The sequence below is a fragment of the Macrosteles quadrilineatus genome, unplaced genomic scaffold, assembly GCF_028750875.1.
Source record: "Macrosteles quadrilineatus isolate MER2022 unplaced genomic scaffold, UCM_ALF_1.0 Scaffold_4__1_contigs__length_99947679, whole genome shotgun sequence".
NCBI classification, from domain to species: domain Eukaryota; kingdom Metazoa; phylum Arthropoda; class Insecta; order Hemiptera; family Cicadellidae; genus Macrosteles; species Macrosteles quadrilineatus.
The window spans coordinates 38,877,590-38,899,305 of NW_026542597.1; the positions used below are offsets into that span (position 1 = coordinate 38,877,590).

General features: G+C 35.2%; 1 protein-coding gene across 2 annotated transcripts in view; it reads left to right on the plus strand.

Moving 5' to 3' along the window:
- Positions 1-21,716, plus strand: part of LOC128993472 (galectin-8-like) — a 78,356-nt gene that overhangs the window by 50,570 nt on the left and 6,070 nt on the right. The window contains exons 10-13 of one of the 2 annotated variants that reach the window (XM_054417384.1): positions 1,706-1,794; positions 17,384-17,597; positions 19,715-19,858; positions 21,043-21,106. In XM_054417384.1, the coding sequence (XP_054273359.1) occupies positions 1,706-1,794; positions 17,384-17,597; positions 19,715-19,858; positions 21,043-21,075 (480 nt within the window). In that variant the 3' untranslated portion in view covers positions 21,076-21,106. Of the gene's footprint in view, positions 1-1,705; positions 1,795-17,383; positions 17,598-19,714; positions 19,859-21,042; positions 21,107-21,716 lie in introns of those variants that run through there. The other variant, XM_054417383.1, reaches the window with a different exon arrangement.

Sequence of the window (21,716 nt, forward strand, 5' to 3'; positions counted from 1 at the left end):
TTTTTAATTTTTAATTTTGAGATTCGAGTATCAGGATACGGGGTAACCCGTAAATATCGTTTTCAATACACCCATGTGTCCAAAGTGTAATTCATTCAACACGATTTTAATAAGAGACTACGGAATCATAACCCCCCATCCCTTGAGGATACAACCTTCATGAAGACTCAGTTCACCATCGTGAAATCCAAGTTTTTCAACAGACTGGCCATTTTGTAAAGCGTGTACTATCTTATTCATTTCCGTGTCATAGGAAGTTTCTTTTGCTACCAACTTATGATCCAAACTCATTTGATTGATCTGACTTGTTAGGAAAACATCAATTTGGTCAATGCAGGTACTATTCTGTGTCTCAGTAGGAAATCTAGAGAGAAAATCAGCGTTTCCATGTTCATTTGATCTTCTGAACTCAATGCTGTAATCAAAGCCTGATAAATAATGAGAATAATTGAACAAGCGAGTTGCAGACATGGATGGAAGATTTTTTTCTGGTTTGAAGATTGTGACTAGTGGTTTGTGGTCGGTTACGAGGGTGAATTTGCGACCGTAACAATAAGTAAAGAACTTTTTAAGGCCCCAAATAATGCCAGTTGCTTCCTTGTCTATCTGACTATATTTTTCTTCAGGCTTCGTCAACGTTCGAGAGGCAAAAGCAATTGGTTTCTCAATCCCATCAGGAAAACGGTGTGATATAACAGCGCCTAACCCAACAGGAGATGCGTCTGTTGCTAATACTAGCGGTGGTTCTGGACTGTAGTGGCAAAGAACAGTATCACTGGAGATAACTTTCTTTATTTGTTCAAAACTCTGTTCACATTGTTCATTCCAAACGTATTTGTTCCCTTTCTGTAAAAGTTTATGTAATGGTTTCAGTAGAGTTGCTAGGTCTTTTATGAATCGGTTGTAATAGTTTACCAAACCTAAAAATGTCCGGAGTTCGCTTACATTCTCAGGTATTCTTGCCTTTGCTATGGCAGCCACTTTGTCAATACATTTATGAATACCCTTTTCATCAATGACGTGGCCCAAATAATGTATTCTTCTGACGAAAGCATTAGCCAGAAGTTTTTGTCAATAACAATAGAAAGGACAAGACAAAGATATCGAGGAGATGAGTGCATCAAGCAGAGCGTGTCGAGAAAAACAAAATGCACCACAAAAGAAGTAAACCATGCTTGGATACCACTTCTAGACCTTGAGAAAGGATTCACATTGATTTTGCTGGCCTACAAATAGACTTTACTTCCTGTTAGTCATTGACGCATTTACCAAATGGGTAGAAGTATTGCCTACGAAATGTACTACAGCTACTTGTACAGTAAAGGAGTTGCGGAAAATGTTTTCTACTTTTGGATTACCAGTTCTTCTTGTGTCAGTCAATGGACGACAGTTTACTTCCTTAGAGTTTACTAGCTTCCTTGAACAGTGGAAGTACAGTGGAACAGTGGAACAGTGGAACCTGGGAATGAAAAAATACATAGATTTCTAACGCAGATCCGCCAAGCTTCTAATTCAACGTGAACCGGGCCTAATTCTAAGTCTAATTCAATTATAGGGCCTCAATAACTCGAACAATAGGCATGTTCAGTGATGTAACCTCGAAAGTAAATGCTAAGGAACTGGAATAGTAGCACCTTATGGGTTTCATGCTATCAAAAATAGTATTGTTAATGTTATACTGTATCAATAAAGTAATTGTTTTTAGATGACATATGTGGTATACAAGCTGAAGTCTCAACTTGATGAACAGTCTTCTATCATAGTTGAAGGGGTGGTGAATGATAATGCTAATAGGTATGATCAACTTTTCTTACTTTTTAGTTTATTTATACACAAGTTCTATTTTCAAATAATAATAATCTTTTTACCCACAGGTGGAATATCATTATGGATGGACTTTATTGTCTAAGTAGCTGAGTAGTTATAGTGCTTGTCTTCAAATCTGAATGTCACTTGTTTTACCTTAGCGAGGTCGATTCTGGAACCAGGTGGATTTTTGTCACTTGCCTAATTATTGATGCAAACTACTAGTAGGCTTGGAAAGGTGGATAGTTACAAGATCAGGGTTTGCATTTTCACTTTAGAAAAAACACGAAAAATGCTAAAGGTGTAAAAGATTTGGAACCTGGAATAATTTTTGGTCATTGCATTATGTTTTTTTATAAATTTTCCACACAAAATTCACTATGCATCACATAATGATTTGCGAGTTTCTACCTCGAAATATGCTAAAAATGTTAAGTGTTATACACATTCCAGTATTTGTTCATTTTGAGGTAATTTACAATGTCTATTAAATATAGCACGTTTAAACAAATTCATTGGTTTTTAGAGAAACCTGCTTGAAGAAATTTAATTCAACAAAATATTCTATAATTCCTCTTGATGTGGAGTGGGCATAAGTTAGTAAAAATTCTGAACTTAACCTGTTTCATGTAAATTGTTTGACTAACTAAATTAATAAGTCTATCTGTATGGATTTTTCTTTCAAATTTCGGCCAAATTGGGTACGTAATTAAAATGATTGCAAACCCTAAGTTTGTCAAGCTTTTTAGCGAATTTCCCATATAGGGAATAAGCTATTACCGTAGTACTCATACTTTATTCGGATTGTAGGACAACCTTTCCCAGGGTCTCCTCGCCAAGGGTCGGTCGTAAAATATTTCTGCGGGGGCGGCCAACCGGTGTCCGGAAAGATGGGGACGAGGAAACTTAGGGACACGGAAACTTGGGGACAAATCGGGTTTTGAGCCGAGGGGGAGGCAAACGGAGGCTGACTAAGCTCTGAGAACGACTCTTTAAATCGACTCGTTCTCTATTGTTATTGTACCTAGGTCTAGTTGTAACCATCGAAGTATATAACACATTGTTGTGTTATATACTTCGATGGTTGTAACTACGACACACTTGTTGTATTTATATCTAGTTCTACCTCCCCTTACATTTTTCACCTTGTTTAAATGGTTACTATTTGTAGAGCTTAGGGACAACAGATTTAGTACATTTAAGTGTATTTGTAGGGTTATTTTATTAATCACGGAGTAAACCCGAATTGTAAATGATTATTCAAGCATACATTTTTAAAATCAAAAATGCACTTGAATATTTCTAAAACAGTAGCATCAACTTCGTGATGATGTTATAGCGTTCAATTTATGTTATACGACCGTGAACATGGACGAATTTCTCTCGTTTGTATTAGAACAATAATACAATATAATTCAGGAACAACCCGTGACTAGCTATTACTGAGAAAGATTAAAGAAATGCCTGTTGTAAAATGTAGTCGTAGGCATCTGGTACAAAGTATTCCACCTATTGTTTAATCCAAGCAAACCCAGAAACATTCAGTACTTGGAAAGGTAAAGGAAATATGAGTGAACAGAATACATCAATGTCCCGTTAATCCCCTCGCACGTTTCTCCGAATCGACTTCATTTGCAATTTGCAGATTTTCCTTTCAAACAGGCCAGTTATTGGGGTGTCAGGTCACTCGGGTCAGTTAACTTTTGTGTAGTTACGAGAGTGTGATTGACCTCCAATTTCCAACATAAATATTGTTTTGGTTTTACGTGGCAATCGCAAAAGAGGAACTTTTTGCACTGAGGAGGATCAGCTGTTGTTAAAACTATTTTTTTCTGAATTCTTAAAAGTGGTGGTAATTTAGGCCTAATTTATTCCTTCTTCGTCAATATATACTGATTGAAATATTTATATACACAATTATTCAAAACACTGATTTGTATGATATTAGACACGTTTTCTTCAATTCTTTACTGCGAACGTCACTTACCAAATACCAATAATGTGACGATATAATATTTCGTCTAAAAACAAATGCCGATCTGTTTAGAAATGTGTTCTTCCCACAAAATTGCACTTGTATCTTTAAGTTATAAGTTATTTACAATCAGTGATGTGTTTTGAAATCACTTCCAGGACAATTAATTTAGTGACAAATTTTACACGTTCGTTATCGGTACAGGTTTTTGAAAAAAATGTATTATTGGTTCAAAGTACCAGTAAACAGTACAATCGGTACATAACTAACTCATGTCACAGACTCGCGGGCAAGAATAACTCGTAGTACCGAATCAATAGTACTAAGTCCTACAAAGAAATACATTTTGATCAATTTTTGGTCAGGGAGTAAACATCATTTTTATTCTCTAGGGAGTAAAAATCAGCTGTTGTAAACAGTTGTAAATTACGATTGTGGCAATCGTATCGATATAAATTATTTATCGATCGATTTATTAGGTAAGGGTTTAGCCCATTGTTATCGATTGCTCGACCTATCGATGGTACAATGAACTGTAACACAATCGTAATAGACGAAATGATTGAATCACTTACTAAACAGCTGCTTATTTGCATTGACAGAATTCAAAACAAGCTGGAATTCGTTTTGAAAAGTTATCTTTACATAACAATTATTATGTTTTCTAGCTTTGTTTGTTAATTAATTATGAAATATGACGAAAAATATAGTTCACCGCATGGTCAAAAAGAGTCACTTTAGGCCCTAGCGATGAAATATGCTATTAGTTACAACTATCTATAAGAGAAAATAAATTCGGTCCATCCAACTCCAAGCTAACATCTATATATTAATATGCAAGCATGTTTCTTGAAAACCTTTTTTCTCAGCTCGTGTTCATCGCAGGGTAAATCTACGCATACTGTTGAAAAAATATTTTTCCGTAGATGTGAAAAATCCCTTTATTAATTAAAATGGGCTAAAAAAACACAAACAATTTAATTTTAATTTTAATAAATTAATATGGACCTTTTGGGTTGCCATGCTGGTGACGAAATAACGCAAAATATATTCAAAATCAAAACAAATGGAAAAAATTCCAATCGCCTGTTTTATTTACAGCGTGGGTCAATATAGAAAAGTCTGTAAATTACATGACCACTGGACAACCTATAGTTTATTTAAAACCTTAACATTAAAAAAAGTTATAAATTTATTACATTAATTTATTACCTCAGCCTATGTTGGGTAATTTATTGCCGAGAGATATATAGTTTGTATTTTACTTTTAAGTCTAATTTATTTAAAGGTTTAGCTTTTAAACCCTCCCCATAAATGAAACAAGCAAATCAAGTATACCGTGAAGTTACAAATAGTTAAACAATAAAATTGGTCAGTTTTTTAAAATGTTAACCAGTTCCACATTTCACATTTAAACATTCAAAACTACTTGAACTCGATAGTATGCGACCGTTAATGCCAAGTGTTCTACGAAATAGACCCCCCAACGGACGACATTCATAATGTCCCTGTTCTGCAAATTCATTGAATAGAATACTGAACCTCTCAGAGAATTCGAGATAAGTTTTGCCAATGTTAGACCTTCCACGAAACACAGGTCCACTGAACTATACCCCAATCCGGTATGTACACATATTAAAAAAAAATACATTGGGCCATTTTCACCAATTTAGTGAATATAAAAAAAAGAGTTTAATCCCGTGGCGGATCCAGCCAAGGATCCCTTGGCCAGAAAATCTTTAACCATCGGGTAATATCATATAACATATTTCGCTTTAATTTTACAAAGCCTTTTTAAACCGATTTGAACCCCTTAAAAAAATTACTGAATTTTCGTTGAAAATATATGTCAAAATATTCAATCTTGACCGCGCAGTCCTATAATTTTCCCAGAGTAGGCCGCATAAAATATTGCCTTCTTAAGCGTTTCCGAAAAAAAAATGACAGCGGATCAGAAATTCAGAGATAAAATGTCTATCTGACATAAAAGTAACCAAATACACGCAATGTGCAAACAAAAATACAATTTATTTCATAACGTTTATCGTAGGCCTACACAATCACAAAAATATTTTAATTTTAAACTAATTATAACAATATATCTTAACAATGTGTCATAACATTATATTCAGTAATATTATTGCATAGAATGCGTTTATATTTTCTGTAATATATATTCAACTTACCCAAAATGGGTAAAAAAAGAAGCTAGCAAACCTAGGCGATTAGGCCTGGATCAATCAGAACTTCTCTGACTTTTAACATTTTTAGGTTTACTGTTTGGAAATATTCAAATTATGATTTTAAAGTCAATCCCGTTACTGTAGCTAAGCTCTCTGTGAACTGAAACAGGAGAACGACTCGTTCTAAAAGAGTCGTTTCAGAGCCTAGTTCAGCTAATCTCTCCCTCCCCCCGGTCGAACCCCTATTTGGCCCTAACTTTCCGTGTCCCTAACTTTCCTTGTCCCCATCTTTCCTAAACTCGGCCAACCTGTCCCAGGTTGCATGAGGATTAGTGCTGGGACAGGTTGGCCGCCCTAGCCAAAATATTTAATGGCCGACCCTAGACTAGTAGAACCTTGGGCAGGGGTTGAAAAATAGGTAATCATAAGATACCAGTACTTAACTGAAGCATACGTAAAATTGATATTTCTAAGCTGCAACATGAGCTTCGAATAGTGCAAGTAACAACACTTTTAAGGAATATCTTTACGTTTCCGGGATCAAACACGGAGAACACAAGATGTTGCAGGACTAGAAAATTGCCAGCGTGCTCTTTGCTCTTCTTAACAATCAAGTCATTGTGAAAAACTTGGTAAAGTATATTGAATTAGTGAATATAGGGTTTTTTAATTTCCTCTTTGGTTGCATTTTCAAACACTTTCAAACACACATTATGTGAAAGTAAAGAAAATACTCGTCAATCAAACGAGAAAGTGTTAAAATATTTTTTCAAATTTTTATGTTTATTATTTAAGGGTTTATTTCCTAAAAAAAGCCTAAAGAAACAAATTCTCCGCACTCATCTTTGCCATTACAATAGTAGGTTAAACTATAGTGACCCGCAGTATTAGCGAATTTCTCTATAGGGAAGTTGCTATTACCGTAGGTCTCATGGTAAGACATACCCGGGACCGATTTACTTTTTTAATTTGATGTCCCCAGAGGCCAAAAACACCGTCCGTCCGTTCAAAACTATTTATATCTGCCCGTAAACGCGATAACTTGAGTAATTTTCCCCCGATTTCGATGAAATTTGGGTTGAAATGAGTTCGCGAAACTGCATGATCGGACCATGGGAACAGGGGTTTGTGGGGTAAATATAGGTTTTTCTTACTTTTGACCCTCAAAACTCAAAATGAGCCTCTTCTAAACCATGTTAAATTGCTAAAAAAATCTATAATTTAGTATTAAAAGTGTTTTTGTACAGTTATTTGTTACGGAGAAAATTAAACAATTACATTTTTTAAATTCCAATCCTATTTTTATTGAGAATATTGTAAAATGATGTAGTTTGCTTGTTTATAGATATATTTTGATCAAACTTGACAATTTGTTTTACTAAGCTATTGATATTTTACAAAAAAAAACGTTGTTACCCTCCTTGTATCAGCAAACATAGGTAAATCCTAATGTTTTAAGATTTAATTAAAAATCCTAAGAGGCACATGGAAATTCGCTTAGTCTGCAGGTATAGTGCGGTCAGGGTATTTCTTTGCCACTTTAATGTCATTGGACACAACTAATAGACGTTGATTCCATTAGCATTTCCATTAGCATTGATAAAATTGATAAGTATGACGATTTCATGGGTGTTTTAACAGATCACGATGTTATGTTAACTTCCTATTCATACTAGTGTTTCTAAAATGAAAAAATAGAGTATAGAGGATACGTGAATATATATTTTACAGAATAACAAGTATGTTGGTAATGAAGTAGAATTATTATAAATATGCACCAAATGTAGCTTTTTTATATAATATGGAACATAATTGAATAAGCCACTCACAGACTGTGCTATGATTGGAAGTGATATATTTCATGTGATAAAAAAAGATGCTATAACTTACAATACCTATGTCTTCAGTCTTCCTCTCAGTTTGATTTAGTTAAACGATTGGCGTTTTGGGGAATTTTTCGTCTGGCGAAAATTTTAAGGTGAAATGTCTAGTTGTATGTTCAGATGGGTTACAATTTGTAGGTTTAAAAGTTGAAGTACAGCTAGAATACTTAACTTTCCATGATACCCTTTCAAAACTTTTAAGACGTAAAAAGCTTGTATTATTTCTACCGTATGAAAGAGGATTGAGATTTTCAAAGGTGCTCTTGTCTGATCCACGAAACACTGAGATATAAGGACATTAATGCGTTACCAACAGACCTAACACACACAAACACAGAATTGAATTAGGGGATTTGCTACGCTTTAACCAACCAAAGCAAAGTATTTACAAAATAATTATTTGAAATGTTTGATAGTGTCGTCAAATTTTATGATAATCGTATTTAGGTCTACTTATCGTGCAGTGAAAATGCCGTATGGAATGACAATTTAAATTTGCTTTGCTTAGTCCGAAAATGACTCGAAATGTTGTTGAAATGACGGCATAAATTATGAAACGAAGTACAAAAGAATATTTAGATGGGTAATAATGTACAATAACTATTCACTTCAAATATTTATCATTGCCATATTATTTTTGTTTTCACGAAAATATTCATCATGGTTGTTGTTGTCTTTATTATTTATTATTTCCTAGATTGGTCAATGTGACATTTATTGTATACATATTTTCATTATTATTGTTATTCAACCAACTTGTGTATTTACTACTCGTTACTCTTAGTTCTTTCTTTGTCCAAGTATTTGCATGTACTATGTATTCTTATTATTGTTACTTTTGATATTCGTTTTATTTATAGGCTATTTAGTCATATTGAGCAATTCACAACTTGTAATCCAACTGTAAAATTCGTGTGAATCCGTTGGCAAATATATAATTAAGTAAATAAATACAAAGACCACAAAAAGTTTATACGTTAACAACGTAAAGCTTTAAAAATTCATGATGGTTTGCTAAACAAATCTTTCACTTAATGTTTTATCTTTTTCATAGTAAAAACTAACATTTTGGAGTCCATACAGAATGACACAATGACAAGACAAACAGACAGACATACAGAAATTGAGAAGACTCGTTTTGGCTTTCTTAGGCTATGAAACGTAAAAATAACCTAACATTGCATGATTCTACGCAATGTACAGACAAATCTGTAATTTTATTTATATAGATTATCAAAAATTGAAATTGTTTGGTCTTAAATCTTCCGAATTCCTTCTTGTGGAAACAAAGCATCGTGGAAAGTTTGGCTAAAATAAGTAAAGCCATTTTGAGTGATTTGTGTTTTTGTTTTGTGTCTATGGAAGTTTGTATTGAAGCCGATCCCAACGAGCTTCGCTTCGCTCCGCTCTATTACAGTACTACACACTGAATAAAATTTATTGCTAACACTTTTATTGCTAAAATGGGGTAGAATAAGGCAGAAGATAGTCAGGTTTGCCCCGTTTACAACTAAAAATCCTAATATTTCAGCTATTTCTTATTTGATCTTTTTGAACTTGGTATCGTTTGATAGATACGAGTAATTAAAAATGCCAAAGGATAATTAAAATAATACTAATTAAAATAATAGATAATTAAAATTGTACTTGGAATATTTTCAAAAAACCAGCCAGTTTTGAGTAATTTAAGTTTAAATGTTTTAATGGCCATCATTTTGAAATTGTAGGTTGAATCTTGATGAACTTTTTTTCACACACGGGTCTTTTCTACCTTAACATACAAAGCAAGTTTCATAAAAATCAGTTAAAAACTGATCTAAAACTATCTTAAAAACTGTTTAAGCTACTTAAGATATTTTTATTTAACTTTGTAGAAAATTTTATTACGAATAAAATATATTATTATAACACATACGTAGCCTTGACTGTTTGGGTGATATATAGCAAAAACTACATGTAGCGTAGAGGAATATATCAAATTTTCAACTTAACAGTTTTTATCTTCAAGACTATTTTAGTAGTTTACGCAACGATTGCGTTAAGTTAGTCACGATTAGAAAATACAAGGCACTCGCCAAGGCTCGTGCCTTAAACACTTCTACGAGTATATTGTAAAGACTATTACGCAAGTTGCGTACACTACTTTTACCTAGGACCGTTTTTTAATTACTAAAAATCTGGGTTTTAATTTCTAACAATCACTACTCATAACTTCTTAGAGAGGTTATGTTTTCGTTTATTGTCATTGCCACTGAAAGTGATGCAACGAATTTCATGTTATTAAGTGTTTGTAAAACTTCGTTAAATAACACGTTACTTTTTTCAGGGAATAGGTTCTACTAGCGCAGCATTCTTACCATAAATATCAGGTACAATTGTAGAGTTGAAATGAAAACCGGGCTAAGTGCCAAAAATATCTTTTTGAGTTATTGCAAAAAATATCTATAAAACCATTGCCGTTAATTTTTTTATACCAGATTATTTACAGTAGCTACAACAAAAGATGAGTAATCATAATTTCATGAAAAAACTCTTTTTAAAAGTCACTAATAAAATTTATAAATTTATAAAGTTACACATTTGAGACAAGGGGTATGTCCATAATCATAGTGGTGAAAAGCGAGCTAAGTACCTATACTTCAAAACCATAAAACGGGGTATGTGCAGAGTTAGTAAACATAAAAGATTCTAAATATTTTAACATTTCAGACGGGTAAAATAAAAATCAAACAAAATAATATTGAAATCAAGTTTTATTAACATAAAACATCATAAAACCCGTAAAAAAAACATAAAAGGGTAAACGACAAATGTGTTGGTTTTAGGTCTAAAAATTAAACAGTTAACTCTCTGTAAAAGTGTTTACATATTCTTCCTTCATATTCTTAAGGTAATCTTTCTTCTCTTTTTTCATTTTGTTTATAGGATTCAAGGACTGTGGTAGGTGTTTCAGAGCCTCTAGCTGCACATTTTCTTTAAAACTTTGATTTTTTACATGGCTCCAATTCACTGAATGTTTTTTTTTAGGACGTCTCTTCTTAGGATTAATTTCTACTAACTCTGTATCACCCATTTTAAGCATAAACTCATGTTTACACCTCTACCAACACTGCCGGAACATTGCATAGCCTCAAAATGGGTTGTAAAGACGCTTGGCACATAGCCCGGTTTTCATTTCCTCAGCTGATGAAGTTGACCCATGCGCATTCTAGCGGCCACTGTTTAAACGTCTTTGAGCTATTGTTTTGCAGATAACCCGCTTTTTAACGTATTGGGCTTGGCAGATAGCACACAATTTGACACATTTTTTTATTTTTTGGCACTTAGCCCGGTTTTCATTTCCACTCTACAATTAAGGAAATATTGCATTTTTTTTTACAACTAAAAATATTGCATAAAATATGCAATATAGTGAAACAGTTAATTTACAGTTAGATTTCAGCATCGAATATGTGGTCCACAACGAGTTGGATGAAAAGGTGGCTAGGAGGTTTTAAAAATAAACCAGAAGCACATTTTCATTTATCAATTTATCAACCTTATTTTGTTTCGTCCATGAATTGCTGGTATGTAATTTCATACCTTGGTTTCGATTTTGGTGGCAAAAGATTAGCACAAACAGTTTGTGCTATCATTTCTGAGTTATTCCCGAGATTAATACAGTGATAATTAATAATGTATTTATTGTGTTAACATATTAAACCATTCAACTACAATACTCCTTGTTTACAAACACTTCCCAATATAACATAAGATGTACATAAATCATATGATTTATATTAAAGACAGATTAAGACTGAGAACTCAACAGTACCCAGCGAAGAATTAGGCTCTTATTAGACGAGGCAGCCAAGTTGCGCAACCAGCCGGGCAGCCAGTCGCCTGTCTGGCTGCCTAGCGTAGCAACTAGTAGAGCAACCAGTAGAGCAGCCACAGGGCAACCACAAAATTACCAACTAGGCCAGTCTCTTGTTGACACTGGAACAGTGTTGGTGGAACAGTTCTGTTGGGGAGAGACGCTGTCAGAATGCGAGATGAATATTTGCTTCTGCTGCTACTCATGAAAAAGAAAGGAAGAGAAGAATGCATATACATCCTATTCTTTCATCAAGAACAGAAAAAGGATTATATTACACCAATTACATAATTATATCACAAGAATACTGAGGAAAACAACACACAATGATGTGACCGGCAGAGATAAACGCACTTCCACGAGTGATTATCTACTACTGATGTGTGTGGCAGAGGGCGACTGGCTGCCCAGTGTAATAAGATCCGTAAGCTACACAGGAGCGCAACCAGACCGAGCAGCCAGTGGTTGCCTGTGCGGTCGCCGGGCTCGGCAACCAGCCGGCAGCCAAACAGTGGCTGCGCAACTGGCTGCCCTCGTGTAATAAGCTCCATAAGAACCAATGCCCAGTGACTAGCTGGCCGACTGGCTGCCCGGCTGGCTGCGCAACTTGGCTGCCTCGTCTAATAAGGGCCTTAGTGTCACTACCAGAACATTCTTCTTCAAATGCCTCAATCTCTATAACTTCTTTCTTCTTTCTTTTGCAACATCGTTCAAAATGTCCTACTACATTGCAATACGTACAACGTACTTGGTATCCTGGGCAGTTTTCTCTGGAATGATAGTTAGTGTCCCCGCAACGAAAACATTTGAAACTTCTCACTTCTTTACTTATACTTTGATTACATTTAGAACTTGAGCCTGAGGACGAGGAATAGTCATATCGGGAGCCTGAGGACGAGGACTTATCATGTCGGGAGCCTGAGGACGAGGAATAGTCATATCGGGAGCCTGAGGACGAGGACTTATCATGTCGGGAGCCTGAGGACGAGGATTTATCATATGGGGCTGAAATAGCGTCAATGTCCTTTGACGTCACACCCCTAATCATTCCTTGCTGTATTTTAACCGATTCCCATAGCTTAGCTTTTTCTACTGCTTCATTCAACAACAGGTTGCTATTCATGTGCAATGATTCTGAAAGTTTGCTGTCACGTGCCCTAACCACGATGCGGTCACGTAGCATCTCGTCTTTAAGTGCCCCAAAGTTACAATTTTTGACCAATCTATGAAGAGCTGTTAAGTATAGTTCGAAAGATTCCCCTTCAAGCTGGTTCCTCTTATTAAACCGTGCTCTTTCATAAACAATGTTGACAGCTTTGTTAAAGTAATTATTAAAATTGCGTACAACCTCATCATAAGAGGCGTTAGACAGCCCAAATGAATCAAAAATATATTCAGCATCATCACCCATGGCAAGTAATAAAGAACTGATCTGAGTTTCCTGAGGTTCATGGTTTAAAAGTGAAGCGACCCTATAGCGTTCAAATTTCCTTATCCAGGATGTCCAATCAGATTCCCGGCTTTCAAAAAAAAAAAAAAAAACAATCAAAAGGTGGCGGCACGTAAATGTACCTGCCATGAGGCATCATATCAGATTTGTGAGTCACTGTAGTAGAACTTTGCTGGTTACCTGATTTTTCATCTTCTTCAGTTTCTGCATCAGCCTGGTATCTTCGTGACTTTCTGATCTTTCTATTTGGCATGGTTAGTTCCTGTCTGACACCATGAGTTATTCCCGAGATTAATGCAGTGATAATTAATAATGTATTTATTGTGTTAACATATTAAACCATTCAACTACAATACTCCTTGTTTACAAACACTTCCCAATATAACATAAGATGTAAATAAATCATATGATTTATATTAAAGACAGATCAAGAGGATCCAGAGACCAGCACAATTTCCATCTCGTCAACTTCACTTTCACTAATTGAAATTTTCAAATCAGTTAATAATCTACCTTCCTTCAACTTCCACCAACTTAGGTTACGAATACGCGAGTATCAACAGGAATAATTCTGATCAACAATTATAATTGTCAACTGATCAGCTGATCATCTGATTAGGTGACGTTTGAAACATTACAATTTTACTTCTTTTCTCTCAATACTTCAACCTCATTGGTCCGTTACCCGTGTTGTTATGAGAAAAAACTATGATGTTATGAAATGAAACTATGCTGTTATGAAAGTAAACAGCTGTTAAGTGAAACTTTTCAATTCTAAGAATAGAACTGAAATGGCTACTTTAAAAAACGGTCGTAGGCAGTGTTGCCAGGTGTACGATAATTATCGTATTTGTACGATTTTTTTGCTCCTTCCCCATAAAAAATAATTTTGAAAATTGTACGATAATATTGACGTTGTGTACGATTTTTTGTCATAATGTACGATTATTTTTTGGGGGATAGAAAATAAACGATTTCATATTGATTATTATACATTTAAACACATTTCCCACTTTTAATATATTGAAAAACGGTAACATCACTTCGTTGCTGTTCGATCAGGCTACCTTGCAAAGGCATCAGCTGTGTTAGAGAGCTACCATTGGCTACCAAATTAAGTGTTTATAGGAGAATTTTGAGGTAGAGATGTACCAAACGATTACTTTCCAGTACCAGATACAACCGATACTGGTACAGCTGAGTACCTGATACCGAGTAGCGAGTACTTTGTACTCGCGATTACTTTTCAACACAACTCCTACCTGACACCTGTGTCATTGTACTCGCGATTCCTACTTGAGTACGTCTTGTACCCAATTCCACTAACAACTCCCGAGTACAATGTACTACCATCAATATGTATACTTTTAACAGTACTAGGCCAGAGGCCTACTAACCGAGTCAATTGTATAACTAGAGAATATAATATTTGTCGGCTCTATAAAACAAAAATATGTTTTTATGAATAAGTTAAATTTATTTCTTAATCCAGGAATTGAAGTAGGCCTACGGGTTCTTTATATTATTAAACGTTTGTCGTTTAGACATGAAACAAATATTTTCTTTTTTGTCTGTAGTTTTAAAATCAAGAGAAGTGTGATTAGAAACTATCATCAGACTTTTAGACTGTACTCGATACTTGTAACACTGTTAAAGCAACAGTAGACAGTCTGAGTCAACACTTCGATACAAAGGAATCGTTTATGACTTGTACTCGTCTAGTACTTGTACTCGTCTGGTACTTGTACTCGACTACTCGAGTACTCGTCTAGTACTACCCGTAACAGGGAGTACACGAGTAATCGCTAACCTCACTCGTACATCTACAAAACTAGATACTAAAAGTAATCGCGATTACTTTGTATCTGGTACTCGACACTTTCAGTATCTAGGTACTTTTGGAATCGCGAGTACCTAGTACAAAGTAGCGACTACTGATACTTCGACCCACCTCTATTTTGAGGGAAGTTGGCCACCATTTGTACTAGAAGTAGATTACATTGTACCTTCAATTAATTATTGTACTCAGTATATTGGCAGTAGGGGAATGAAATTAAAAGCAATGAGCTAGTTGATGTTTCAAGTTGAGAACCAAAATTCCATAATTTTACAGCATTTCATTTTTTTCTAGCAGAGATGCAGATTCCGTGTGTGTGTAGTAGTGTGTGTGATCATGGCCGCCTTTAACTCCGTGATAGTGTGCTGCCTCCGGTAGAATTTATATTTTTCTAGCTCAGTGGTAGGCTTGTAGAGCAAAAACAATGGGCGACAGAGACAAATAGAGTAAAATTTCGGTCATTCCATCATCGACTTGCTTGTTTTACATTAAAATATAAAAGAAAATTGTGTGTACGATAATTTTGCCCAAAATACGATAATTTTGGACTGCTCGTACGATAATTTACACCGGCCAATCTGGCAACACTGGTCGTAGGTAAAAGTTATTAAAATGGTTTTAATCTCATTTTAGGCCTATAGCAAATTTAATTGTGAACAAAATATTTTGTATACAAAATAGCGTAAATGTGTCCTTTTGGGTGATATGGTAATTTTCAACGAATAGTTCAATTCCTCTAAAGAAAACAAAGATGGTGTCGTATTTCAAGATGGTGGACCTAAAAATCGGGAATCCCCTATAAATTGTGTGTTTTTAGAGTATGGAAGAAATGTACAAAAGCTACAGCTTTAATCCATCAGGTCATGATCCTTGCTGATATTGTCTCTAAAGCCTGGTTTACACGGGTTGAGTACGGCGGGCGAGTCAGTGTGCGAGTTGCCACTCGCTCTTTAACTCGCATGGTGTAGACATGCAGGCGAGTCGAGCAACTGGCGAGTTGATAAAAAGAGGTCAGTTGAGAGCGAGTCGAGTAATTTAGTTGAAAACCGAGTTGCTCGGCCCAGTAGCTACCCCCACCACCACGATTTACCCGCGAAACACCTGTTTACTGATACCAAGTGAGTCCAGCGATTTATTTTTTGTGGTCGCTGAGTGAGTCAATCACATACAACGATCAGTATTGAGGCTAGTTCAGTGAGCAGTGTAGGCCTATCTCACCCTCAATGCTCAATGGTTTATTTGAACAGTACAAGTGATTTTGTTCAAGTACAAGTTGAACACAGTATTGTGTTGCATTGTCTCGTAAATCTACTCTTATTGAATTCAGTTTTCAAAATTGTTGTACAAGATCTACAGTTCTACTGGACCGATTTTATTTATCAATGGGTCGTTAGAAAGCTCACTCCCTAAAAATGTGTTTTATGCAATGAACACATTGAAAACGGTGTTTTCAAATTTTTAATTTGGAGGCAACTTTTGGCTGCCTTTATATATTATTTTAAAGAAATACAGTACCTATAGTAGGTAATTTGTAACAAATCTTTTTATCCTTCAGATTTTCACCTTTCACTTTGGTCTATTTCATCACCGTTATTTTGCAAAAAAAGCTTTTAAGCAACCTCTGAATTTAATTGGTGATTCAGTTTTATATCTAATAGGCTAATCTATCTTCAGTATTAAACTCTTGAAGGGCCAGTTTTAAACTCAAACAACAATTAACTCGAAAGCTACGGTATACAGAATACCCTACACCATAGTGAAATTCTGAAATAATAAAAATTACTTCTCTGTGCCTACACTGTCCCTGTTTGAAATAATTGAAATAGGAATGCGTGTAGACAGTCCAGTCAAGTACCGGACGAGTTGAACAAATCAACAACTGGGCCTAGTAACTGGGCCGAATAGCTCGTCTGACATACTCGACCCGTGTAAACCAGGCTTAAGTCACCACACTAAAAAGTTCCCACCTGTTCAAAACTGTATGTATTCTAGTTCCTAATTAATTTTCAGTGAATTCATATAAATCTCCTTCTCTAAACTAATAATTTGTTAAGTAACAGTCTACCTATTCCATTATTAATCTTTTTTATAGGCAATAATTCAATATGAGTTGGTTACTATATAATAATTAATTAAATATAAACCCAGCAGACGCACAGGCAGCACTTGCCTATGCCAGCTGTATTTCATATAATCAATTGAATGAATTTATACAGAAATGTTCTTTTTCATTCTTAGTCTTGGTTTTATTTTGTAAGTATATTTTGTACCTATTAAAAGTATGTTTTTGTTTTATGTATATATTATGTGGAAATAAACACATTTCATCCATTCACTATAGCCTATTGGTCTGAATCAATGGCACTAGACAAACTAATCTCCGGCCATTACAGGTTTGAAGTGGAATTCTTGATTGGAAATGAAGGAGAAGATTATTGGTTTCCCGTTGCATTCCAATTTGTTTCAAATGTTAAAAAAGAATACACATACAAAAGTAACTTTTTGGAAAAGAGGGGTGATAAGGAGCGATCAGTTGCTGAAAAGTTTCCGTTCCGTCGAGGACAGCCGTTCTACCTCGAATTCTACATCACCGAAGCCGAGTTTAAGGTTGGTAAAAATTTAGGACTCAGACCCCAGCTTAAAAGCACTTTCTGAAGTGTGAAATTGTGTAAAAAGTGTATGAAATGAAGTTTTGGAGGATAATAATTGGGGGAAAAGCAATTCCAGTCCTAAATATGGACTGGAATTGAATAAAACCGACCCTAACAACAGTTCCTCCAAAACCTCAATATACACCAATTTTACACAATTCCACACTTCAAGAATGTTAGATTCACTACATCGATGTGAAAAATTCACAAGGAATATGCACTCGACATATAATTTACTGCTGTCTCACTCAAAGTCAAAGATAACCAAAACCGGCAAGCACGGAGAGCACCATGTCTTTGGTTGACCGATAGCCAACCAGCAACAGCAATTAGCCTACAACGAAAATTAAAATAACTTCGTCGAACAAATACATATTGATAGGTATCCACATATTTCACCAGGAATCACCCCGTTTTCTACCTAATGTCCGAACACGATTTTCCGACACAATAAGAATGAAAATTAAACACAAATTTGAGCTACGTCCTCCTTGGTCACTACTTCACTTTGAACTAACAACATGGAGTCATGGAGACTGTTCAAAACAAACAACTAACAACGAAACCACAAGCCAATCAGATTACTACACGAAAGAAATAATCTGCCAATCAGAAATCTGTACAGTTACATCATCTGTTGATCTGTTTTACCACAAACCAAAACAATAGCAATGCAGTTGCAGTGACAGGTCACTGTACCACAATTACCCCTAGAATTCCCTCAATTTAACCTGAATTCCCTCTGTATTTCTCGTAAAAACCCGTTTTTAATAGCAAAGTACTGCAGTTAAGATTTTAACATGTAGATCTTATGAACACTCACTTGTTGAGAAAAAAATGATCGTTGATTATGAAATGAAACTGTTCTAAACTAACCAAACTTGCTGTACGATTCCCAGAGGAAAAAATAATAGTTCATTATGAAATGAAACCGTTCTAAACTAACCAAACCAACTAAACTTGCTGTATGATTTCATAAATCGGTTTTATAAGAGAACTCGTTAGCTAGATATACAACCAAACAGTAAAGTACAAACCATGAAACTAAATAACAAATTATGTTACATAATCTAATCTAATCTAACCTAACCTAACCCAACCCAGCCTTAATAGACTTTTTGAACTACAATGTTTACAAATAAAATATAACTATCTGTTACCCGGCAACTGTTTTGTATTTTTGAATAATCACTACATGTTGTATTAGTCATCATTTGAAATATTGCCACAATTTCTCCACAGAGTGCAGCACAGAAAAATCATTTACTTTTGAATAAGTCCACATTTTTATATTCAACCCCAATCGCAGCACACCTGTGCACTCAACAATGTTTAAGTTCCCCAATGTTAAATATGTAAGTAAACATAAAAACCATTATCAAAGTATTATCTATCTATATCTATAAAATCCAATGTATGTTTGTCCTTTATGGACTCCAAAACCGCTCGACAGATTGTAATGAAGATTTCAGGCATTATTAAGCATTATTCAAGGATGGTTTGTGTGAAGTTTGGTGCAGATCCGTCAAAAGGGCTCCGCCCCAGTGGCTCTGGAGTTTCCCATGTTAACCTTATGAGTACTCATATTTAAATGGAATTAAAGAATCTTAACAGCTGGTTCAACTAAACTTTCTGATTCTGTGATGTTCAATAACATTAATAAGTTAATAGGTTTACCAACAGGGTGCAGCACTATATTTTTTTTAGTTATGAGAATAGCTAATTTGCAACCAAAATGTGAGTGAGCGTAGCGAACGAACTTCAACCTGGAGGCGAGTTAGCGTAGCGAACGAGCTAACCTGAAGGCAAGTGAGCGCAGCGAACGAGCTTCAACCTAAAGATGAGTGAGCGTAGCGAACGAACTTCAACCAGGTCGGGATTGAGCCATGCGAACGAGCTCATCTTGAAAATGAACGAGCATGTGACATAAAACCACAATAGGACAGGACGACGTCTGTCGGGCCAGCTAGTAAACAATAAAAGGGGTGGCAATGCCTTAAAAATTTTATCTTTTGTTCTATACCCACACAATCTATCATTAATACTAATCTTCACCTGGTGTGATTCTGTCAGGTGGCTGTGGATGGTCAGCACTACGACTCCTACAAACACAGAGTACCTTTCAAGGATATCACCAGAATCAGAATTCTCGGTCATATAACTCTGAACGATGTACACTTCCAGAACACCTCCAAGTACCCTTCCCCAATGATACAGGTGTGTGTAGATAATTGCTCTCATTGAAGTGTAAGAGCCAGCAACTGAAAAGTGCCTCTACTATAAAAAGCACAAGTTACATATTATGCAACTTATTAATATGTATTAATTTGTATGTTAAATTAATATGTAATATTATTGAGGAGTATTTTCATATGTATTAGTTTATAGTGTAAACATTTAACATGGGACAACATTTTTAAGCTTACGACAGACACCCTGACCATACTACTGTGCCGATTTACACGTGGGTTGTGTTCTTTACATCGTTGGTTGTACCAAAACAAAGGTCATCGGTACTATTGTGCAGGTTGTATTTACATTTTGAAAACATTTATGTTAAGTGGGTCAAAAATGAAAATTCAACTTTGCTTATGGAGATTTAACATTGGGCTAATTATGTATATTAATAGTAAAGTAAATGATTAGCCTAAATCAATAGTTGTATTGAATTCAAGATTTTTTATAAAGTTCAATGTAAAACTAAACTGTTAACAAAAACAAACATTAACAATAATCAAATCAACATAGGTATGTAAAATATTTAGTTAGGAATAACTGACATTTAATATGATGGCAAAGACCAGAAGGAAGAGTAGACACTACAATAGACAAGAATGTTTATTGAAAGCATTTTTTTCTCAGCTCCTGTGCATCGCAAGGAAGATCTACGCATACTGTTAAATAGTTATTTGCCTGAAGATGTGCAGAATCCCCTCCCCCCCCTCCAGAATGAGTCCCTCACTTTAAGTGAGGAATTATTTACCACACGAACAAATCTCGATCTTTGAACCTTGTGCGGTTTGTCTGCTGTGTGGATTGACTTATTTTTGTTGTCGGATTGTCTTGTGATTTCTCTTTTTTTCCTTTTTCTGGAATGTAATCTTCAAGAAGAAACGCTGGTTTCAAACGATCAATTTAAACTTTTGTTTTTTTTTTTTTGTTCACTTGAATTTTAAAACATTTTTCATATCTAGTCAACACCTTGTGGGGTCCTGAAAAATTAGGGTTAAGTGAACCCAACGACATATCGTGTCGGAGAAACAGTAAATGGTTTTTGTGGAACAAAAGTCTTAGGTGAACCATGAGTATAAGTTTGTCTTGGCTGTAGTTTACTGATCACACTTTTAAGGATAAGCATAAACTCTTGCTGACTAATGCATTTGCTTGTATCTTCATTAAAGAAAACGCCAGGGAGTGTTAGAGGTGATCCATAAACCAAACCAGTTCAGCAGCAGAACATTGTAGGTCGTCTTTTAATGCTGTCCGCATACCCAAAAGAACAAAGGTAAGGCTTCCACCCATGATTTATGTTGCAGAAGATGACATTTTAGTGCTATTTTCATTGTCCTGTGTTGTCTTTCAATTAATCCATTTGGTTGAGGATGATAAGTTGAGGTACTAGCATGTTTAAATCCAAAGTACTTTCCTAGGGATTGAAAAAAATTGACTTTCAAACTGTCTTCGTTGGTCAGTAGTTATTTGAGAAGGTATACCAAAACGAGAAAACCAAGGGTTTACCAATGCCTTAGCCACAGTATCAGCAGATTGATCTTCAATAGGAACAGCTTCTAACCAAAGAGAGAACCAATTAATTGCTGTCAACACATAACAAAATCCTTTGCACAAAGGCAATGGGTCCACGATGTTGATATTGGTTTACTTATACCGTTGATCTGGAATAAGGAAGTTTGTAAGAGGTGATTTAGTATGTAATTGGATTTTTTTTTACAGTCTACGCAAGTTTGAGTCCACAACTTAAACCTCTTTTTACATTTGGCCATATAAACCTTTGAGTCACCAACTTAGTTGTGCTTCTTACTCTAGGATGGGACAGAGAATGAATATAAAAATTGAT